Source organism: Helobdella robusta (assembly GCF_000326865.2).
Source record: "Helobdella robusta unplaced genomic scaffold HELROscaffold_2, whole genome shotgun sequence".
NCBI lineage: Eukaryota > Metazoa > Annelida > Clitellata > Rhynchobdellida > Glossiphoniidae > Helobdella > Helobdella robusta.
In genome coordinates this window covers 2,571,726-2,580,853 of record NW_008704083.1, presented here as the reverse complement: position 1 = coordinate 2,580,853, position 9,128 = coordinate 2,571,726, and the positions used below count along the sequence as shown (strand labels likewise).

Below are 9,128 nucleotides of genomic sequence, written 5' to 3'. Positions count from 1 at the left end.
TGCTAGCTTGACGAAGCTTTTCATTCAGGTGAACGTGCAGTTCATCATTGTGTGAACTGACAACTATCAATATTTATCGGACTGAGTGTTCTTCATTGTATGAACCGACAACTATCAATATTTATTGGGTTAAGTAGTTTTCAATAATGCTTTCTCATTTTTTGGTGCAACAATAAGCACGTCTGGCTAGAATAGCAAACGCTATTATTTATCGTTATTTTAAAATGTTTCAAATACGTTGTGAAAAGAATGAATATGTGTTTGAATAGTTCGAATTGACGAAATACATTATTACACAGCTGAATTAAATGAAGCTCATGCTGTATTAAAGTTACTATAAAAAAACTGACATTGGCACACTAACATTGATGAGTTGTAATTACGTGAACGTTCATTTCATGCTTGGAAGAATTTTTGTAGCGTTTGCACTGCAAGTGCGTTGTTGATTCTTTTATATGAAAAATTCAAACATTAGTCTGGCATGATCTTCTGGTTATTTCTGTTCCGATGTTCTGCATACGTCTTAATAGATAAAAATTTATTCATTTATTTATGTTTCTATAAATATATATATATATATATATATATATATATATATAAATATATATATATATATATATATATATATATATATATATATTATAAGAATAAAGCCCCTTGCCCAAAACTGAAATAACATAACAAAAATAAATCAGAACGAATTCCAATAAAAATTAAAGAGTCAATGTTTAAGATATGTTTAAGATTTATATAAGTTTCTATGAATATATATATATTTACAATATTCTATAAATTCTACCGAATGTTTGGCGTTAATATGTTTGTAGTTCGTTTTTTCGGTTTTTCTTACTAAAGTTTTTTATTAAAACTCAAAATAAACTTATTTTCTGAATTCATGCTGCAAATAAGGCCAAATTTCGATTCCGAATGAATCATCGTCAGTGCAAGTTAGTTTATATAGAAAAATATTCACTTTGTGAAAATGAACTTATATGGAAATTAGGTGTCAGATTTCTTTATTGGCTGGTCCATCTTCGTTGGTTTCCTTTTCTTCAAACATGCTGTGATTTTCATCAATAATTGCATTTCTGACAGTCGTAATCCAATATATATATATTGTAACAGATTGTCGCCACACGGTTAGACCAACAATCGCAAGCCAGTACAGATTGGAGTACATACAAAACCGTTTTGATAACTGCAACTACAGTTTGTGGAAAAACTGGTACAAAACGTCAGCATGAACGGGACACTTGGTAGTGGAATGAAAGTGTACAAAATTTAATAACTGAAAAGAAAGTTGCATACAAACAATGGCAAAAATCAAAGTATAATGATCAAAATGACCATAAAATTTTCCGTGAGAAGAACAACTATACAAAACGTCAAGTTGCACTGGCTCGGACAGATCAGTGCAGAGAGTGGCTCACTAAAAGCAAAGGTGAACAAATGAAATCTCTGTATCGTATAGCAAAACAAGCAAAGCGTACAAAAAAGACAGTTGGTGCCTCATGTAACAAAAATGACAAAAATGAGATGGTTCTTGAACAAGATGAGATCAAGCTGATATATATATATATATATATTTTTTACAATATTCTATAAATTCTACCGAATGTTTGGCGTTGGCGTTCGGTAGAATTTATAGAATATTTTAAAAATTATGGTCTATTACCAACATATATATATATATATATATATATATATATATATATATATAATTATATATATATAATTATATATATATATATATGTTAATGAAATCACATCATGTTTGGAGTTAGTTAGCTTCCAATTTAATTTTTCAATTTATTTATTACCATATTTTATATATATATATTAAATTGAATTTCGAATATAAAATATAAATATATATATTTATATTATTTATATATATTTATATATAAATATATATATATATGCATGTGTGCATGAGTCTGCTGATAAATTTTCATAGTTCTTGACTTTTTAGATGTGTCTTGCAATTATATATATATATATATATATATATATATATATATATATATATATATTATATATATATTAAATTTCAACGATTTATTAGTGTTTATCAACTTGTATTCGAATTTTTCAATTTGGCTTAGAAAATTTTTATCGACAACATTGAGTCTGTTTAAAATTGAAGCTTTATTTTTATTAACAAACATTTTATCAAAATTTTTGCAGATAGATCTATTTCAACGTTAAACCGTCATTGTCAGTGCATTATTTATAAATTTATTAATTAGAATTATAACAGTTTTACTAAAAAACCCTTGGACTAGAAACAGCAAAATTTCTTGCACCGGTAGATAATAAAGCAATGTTAACAGTCATAAGATTTAATGTTAACAGTCATAAGATTTAAATGATCACTTTTCAAGTTGATACCGCTCTTACAAAGTTTATCTAACAAATATTCTGGCAGGAGTCCGTTCACTGCTTTAAACATCAATATGCATACTTTAAAGATCAACCTTTTTTCAACATTTAACCAATGAAGGTCCTTTAATATCTGTGTTACATGATCAAACTTCGAACCTCTCACAACAATCTTAGCAGCCTTATTTTGAATGGATTGGAGAATCGATGTAGACCGTAGAAAAAACTATTACAATAATCCAAACGAGCGTGAATGAATGAAGGTACTAATGTACGTGTAGATGCTTCATCCAAATACTTGCGAATCCGATACAATCTCTGAAGTTGATACGTACGTGATGATGAAATCATATCTAAGTGTTGTTTCATCGACAATCTTGAGTCAAAAATAACACCTAGATTAATGGCCTGTTCACAAAACTTAACATCTTGACCTCCAATATGTAACAAATTTCCAATTCTTCTAAGCTGCTGCCATGTTCCAACCGGTAGGAACTTTGTTTTATTTTCATTTAATTTTAATTTGTTCCTTGACATCCAGTTGTCAACTTCAAACAAACATGCAATCAATCTAGGAGCTTCATTTTTCAAAAATTCAGGTTTACATTTGAGTATAACTTGGATATCATCCTCAAAAGAAATAAATTTTAAGGCCAAATGACTCAACAATTAGCAAAACCTCACATGGGTATAATAAAAACAATATGGGCCCCAAAACTGATTCTTGCGGGACACCTGATGAAACTGTATTAATATCTGACATTTTATTTTTAAAAAAATAACGCCAGTGTTCGACCAAGTAAATAGGATTTAAACCATTCTGCAGGAACTCCATTCACACAATAACCACATGACAATCTATCAATCTATCAAACAGGATCTGGTGATCCACACAGTCAGATGCTGCGCTCATGTCTAATGATATGAGCGACACTTTTTGTTCATCAATAGCGCTGTAAAGCTCAGATAGAACATGGGCAAGTGCCGTTTCTGTGGAACGATGATGTCTATAGCCAGATTGATGTACAAGCATCAGTCCGTGATGGTCTAAATATTTTAGGAACTGAATCGCAACAGAACGTTCAATGATCTTAGAGATAAAACAATATATATGGATATATATATATGTGTGTGTGTGTGTGTGTGTGTGTGTGTGTGTGTGTGTGTGTGTGTGTGTGTGTGTGTGTGTGTGTGTGTTGGTAATAAGACCATAATTTTTACAATATTCTATAAATTCTACCGAATGTTTGGCGTCAACATGTTTGTAGTTCGTTTTTTTCGATTTTTCTCACTAAAGTTTTTTTGGTGAACGTTTAGTTTATTAAAATTCAAAATTAACTTATTTTCCGAATTCATGTTGCAAATAAGGCCATATTTCGATTCCGAATGAATCATCATCAGTGCAGTTGATGTTTATATAGAGAAATATTGACTTTGTCAAAATGAACTTAGATGGAAATTAGGTGTCAGGTTTCTTTATTGGCTGGTCATCTACTTTGGTCTTCTTTTCTTCATCGATAGCATCATATTCTTCTTTGTCACTATTTACAATGCTAGTTTTTATTATTTTCTTCTACATATATATATATATATATATATATATATATGTGTGTGTGTGTGTGTGTGTGTGTGTGTGTGTATAAGCGTGTGTGTGTGTGTGTGTAAGCGTGTGTGTGTGGTTATGCAAGTGTGTGTATGTGCGTGTTAAATTTGCTGAAGAAATTTTAATAATAAATAATAAATTTTAATAGTTATTTGTCTTTGCGGTTTGAAGATGTGTCTTGTGATGATGTGTGTGAGTTGTTTGTAATAATTTGGTTGAATATAATGGCAAAGTGATGATGTTAGTGATTTTTAGCGAGTTATATAAGTTTTTGAAAAAATACGTCATTACCTTTATACCACTATAATAAATTTAAAAAAATAATTGCATTATTTATAACATAATCAACAGTGATGGGCACCTAACTAAATATTGGTAGTAAATCTATAACTGTTTTGCAACTAAAAGTAAGTAGTTTTACTATTACTTGTAAACTTATTTTAGAAAATAGTAAAATAAACTAAAATAAAGTAATTAGGTAAATTTTTCCGAAATAATTTTATATTCACTTTTTGACAGGTAAAATTCTGAATCAGCATTAAAACAAAAGCCATGTTATTTGCTGTTATTTCTGCAAAATAACTCATAGAAATAAATTTAAATATAAAAGAAAAGACAAATATAAAAGCCTTTCTAATAGTAAAATTTATGAAAGATAGTAGCACAATCTAGTTTAAAAAACTTTTAGAAAAATCAAACATATACATTGTTAAATGAAATTTTTAGATTAAAAAAAACACATCAATCATTTTTTACAGTAAATTCAGTAACATTAATATATTGACTTAAAAAGTTTTCATAGTTTACCCAAGTTAAGATTTTATAAATTTTCTTTTATACAAAAATAATTACAGAAAATCTACAATTAAAATATGATAATGAATTATTTTATTATTACTACCTGATCATCTATTATTGCCATTGCTGTACTAGACTATTCAGTTCTCTTGAGAAAGCTGTAGAGGCTCCATTGTTCGTGGCTCCTTCCATTGAGATGCTTGAAAATGGTACCTATGTTTGTGTGTACTTGTGTTTGTGCTGATTCTGTTAACTCTTGATAGATTTGTTGTGTTTAGGAATGCAAAAACAGCACAAGGCACCACCATTTTTGCTACCTTTTTCCTTTTTAGCTGAGCGTCTTGGTAACATATTTGAATTAGATTAGGAGATTGTACATTTCTGTTGTAATTGTAAATATTATTAAATCCAGTCAAAAAATGTCTGTAAATTTAGAAGTAATCATACAGTAAATAATATAAATAGCACATTCTACAACAAATCAAAAAATGTATGCAAAATATTGGTTATTTAATATTTTAAAATCAAAATTGAGAAAAAATCGCAATATTAGCAACGTAAAGCAATAGATGCACAAATACCCGAATTTTCCTGTGAGCAATTTATAACATTATTTAAAATAAAAAACATTTTTTGAATTAAACAACGCAAACTTTAAAGATTGAAAAAAATTGAAAAGCACTAACCACTCGCGCCGTTGTTTTATACGATAAGGTCAGGAAGTCAATTAGAAAACGTGAGTAAAACCAAAAACATGAAATGTGCTTTGCAGTAAAAATATGGAAAACTTAAATTGAAACAAACTGTTCAGTTCAGTTTAAAATTTAAAAAAACATACAAACATATACATATGTGTGTGTTTGTAGGTGATTATGTGTACGTGCGTGTTAATTAACTCCAATCTGCAATCCAGCAGAGTTCGATGCCGGTCCCAAGTCCGGGTAAAGGAGGAGGGTTGACAGGAGCTTGCTACACTGTTTTAAAAACGCTACAAACACGATGGTAAACACAACAGCAAATAATCATACCGGCTCAGTCGTCGCCCGAGACAATAAGGACCGCATTGCAGCTTTGGGGACTAGGAGCTACAATGAAAAGTTTGTTACTGAGTTCCAAAGAGGTAAAATGAAGATAAAATTCACAGTTGGAATTTGGAATGTGAGGTCACTGTGGCAAGCTGGAATATATGCGATGGTAAAAAAAGCTTGGAAGGTTTAGATATGATGTGGTTGGTTTGTGTGAAGTTAGATGGACAGGAAGTGGAGAATTGGAGAAAGGAAAAGTGTTATGGTCAGGCACAGAAACCGAGCATACTCATGAAGAGAAAGCAAGAAGAGCATTAATTGAATACAATCCAGTAAATGACGAGTTGATGTATGCTAGATTCAAAAGATATCCAAGAGATAGTATTGTGATAGTTGCTTATGCGTCAACAACAAATCATTCGGATGATGAAGTTGAAACGTTCCACGAACAACTGGAACAAACATTGAAAACATTACCAAAGAAAGATGTAAAGATCATAGTTGGGGACTGGAATGCTAAAATTGAAAGTGACAACATTGGATTTGAAGAAGTAATGGGAAAATACGGTGTAGGAGATAGAAATGATAGAGGGGAAAGGTTACTAGAGTTTGTGAAGGACCGACGTCACAAACACAAAGAGGCAAAACAACAACAAATGTACTTGGAAGTCACCAGACGGAAAAACAATGAACATGACAGATTTAATATTGATAGAACAGAAATGGATGAAATTTGTCACCCAATGTAAAGTTTTCCCAAGTGCAGAAATTGGTTCAGGTCATCGTCCTGTCTTATGCAACGTCACCATGAAGATAAAACAAAAGCTTAAAATGGTAGAAAGCCTTAGGAAAGTGAGATTCAACACAGAAATGATAAAGCAGAAGATGGAGGATATAAAAAATGAAATCGAACATGAATTGGACTCGGCAGCCAATTACGATATGAAAACAAGAGTTAGCAACCTAGAAAAATTTTTCAAAGCAGCAGGTGAAAGTTGTGAAATCAAAATAAGCGATAAAACATGGAACCTTGTAGAAGAATGAAAAAGTTTGAAAATGACAAAAAGACAGAGTGAAGAAAATAAGATGAAATACAAAGAAGTCTGCCAAAAAATAAAAAAGAGTGCTAGAGCAGATAAAAGGAGATGGATTAACGGTAAATGAGAAAAGGTAGAGACGATGATTGGACAAAACAAGACAAGAGAGACGTACCAGCTGGTTAAATAATTAAAAGGCAAACAGAAAAATATGTCAAGGATTATTAAAGATAAAAACGGAAACATCCTAAAAGTAAGTAAAAAGATTAAGGATAGATGAAAATCGTTCGAGTAAATCTTCCATCGTTCTAGCGAAAAATACATCGGGTGAATGCTCCTGTAACCAACGTTTATAATCAGTTTTTAAGCTTGGATTTCTGTATAACCTGATGATGATGTAAATTTTTATAAAATCTGCATGATTTAAAAAATTTTTAATTAAAAACATTTTCAAAAGTTTGCAACGTTTATAGCAAAACAAAAAAATGGCAAGTGTTTTTTTATTTTTTGAATGAATTCAAATATGAAAAATCTATTGCTTTTATTGTCGCAATCGTAATTAAAACTGTAACATTTTGTAAGCGTTTTCTTTTGCCAGGGCTGATCCTAACAGGAGGGGAAAGAGAATAATGCATATCACTATGCTGTCAGATTGAAAGGGCTGCCAAATGCTTGCGTGTGTGGGTGTATGTATGTTTGCGTGTGTGGGTGTATGTCTGTGTAAGGATTCTCTTTCGTATGTGTGTATATGTACACATCATTATACACACAGTTGTGTATACGTATTTGTACACATCATTAGTGTTGGGCAACCAAGACAGCAAGTCCAGTGGCTCTCGTCCACTTACCATCCATCCATCTATCGTTGTACTTTTTGTATATTTGCATTAATGCGGTCACCGTTAAATGAAGCAAAACAAAACTTGGACAAAATAAAAAACATATAAACGAACAAATAATCTGCAGTGACATTGTTATTAAAATAAAACTCTTCGTGGCATCGCACTTGCAATGTTGTTAATGACATCATCAAAGTTATTTGTTTCCATCGATTCGACCACCTCTCTATCCCCTGCCCATGCCCTCATCGCCCAGCAACGCCAAGTCAGACAAATGCTTCAATCCAAGTGAATCTCTCAAAAAAATAAAAATTGTTTAATTTGTTAAATGAGAGTTCACAAATTGTAATTGACCTATCCTTGAAAGTATTGCTATGGAACTTTTGATGTTAAAAAAAGACTTCTTGCAATTAAAATCGTATAATTGTTAATTAGATTATTTTTTTAGGTACACAACACTTTTTAGAAACAGTTGGGAAATAATAATTCAAGTTCTATCTTGACACCTATTTGGTATCAATAACATATAAATACTATATCCCCATATACCGGCACTTGGGCAGCCGCCATTTCGTCCCTGCGGTATGCTTCTAATGTGCATGTGTTGAGATTGAAATTATCAAATCAAATCGATTGTTAAAGATTTTCAATTATTTTAATTGATAATTTTTTTCGATAATTTTCATTAATATTCATTTTTGTGCCTCTGCAAAAAAGCCACGCTCATTGTACGTACAAAGGAATGGTTTATGGTTTAAGCACGTTATGAAAAGTGCTCAATGTTGATTACTAAATTTTAATAAATATGATGTTGTGCCTGATGTCACGGCACGTTGTTCAGGAAGTTGCAGGCGACATGCGTGAAGTTGCTTCTTGGTCCATTCTAATTCTTCATCCAACATTCTCCCTCACTTTTCCCTCACTTTCTTTCTCTTTCTATTTTTTGTTTCTCTTTCTCGGACTCTTTATTTTTCTTTCGTTATTTTTCCATTCTCATGTTTTTCACTCACAGCTCCATACCAAATCACAGTGCATTCTATTACAAAATGTTTCAACTCAATGGTGGAAAATTTTGTTTGAAAGTTTGATTCCAACTCAAATTGAAATGTAGGTACGTGTTTTAAACGCTGGCTACCAGCTGACAGACGTCGATTGACACTTGTTTTGTTTTTTTGGCAAGTGTTTTGACGCACTCAATATTTCTATCTTAACTCTCCCTTATACTTTAATGACCATAACCATGTTTTGTGCTGATAGAATTGGTCCAGATATCATTTTGGCAGATATCTAATGACATATCTGCACTAAGGATATCTATATCTACACCAATTACAGCTATGCAAATAGTGGTTCTAGGACAAACACTCAACTAACAAAAACTTTCCAAACCAATAACCTCCGGGCAAAGTCTTCAAACAAAAGTTCTTCAAGCCCAAAGAAAACT

At 31.3% G+C, this 9,128-nt stretch overlaps 1 protein-coding gene across 1 annotated transcript; it reads left to right on the top strand.

Moving 5' to 3' along the window:
- Positions 1 to 5,782: 5,782 nt before the first annotated feature.
- HELRODRAFT_160181 (hypothetical protein) lies at positions 5,783 to 8,004 on the top strand (the record flags this gene model as incomplete). The annotated part of the gene is made up of 3 exons (XM_009017176.1): positions 5,783 to 5,977; positions 6,108 to 6,406; positions 7,881 to 8,004. The coding sequence occupies 3 exons, from the start codon at positions 5,783 to 5,785 to the stop codon at positions 8,002 to 8,004; spliced, it is 618 nt and encodes a 205-aa protein (XP_009015424.1).
- Positions 8,005 to 9,128: the final 1,124 nt, after the last annotated feature.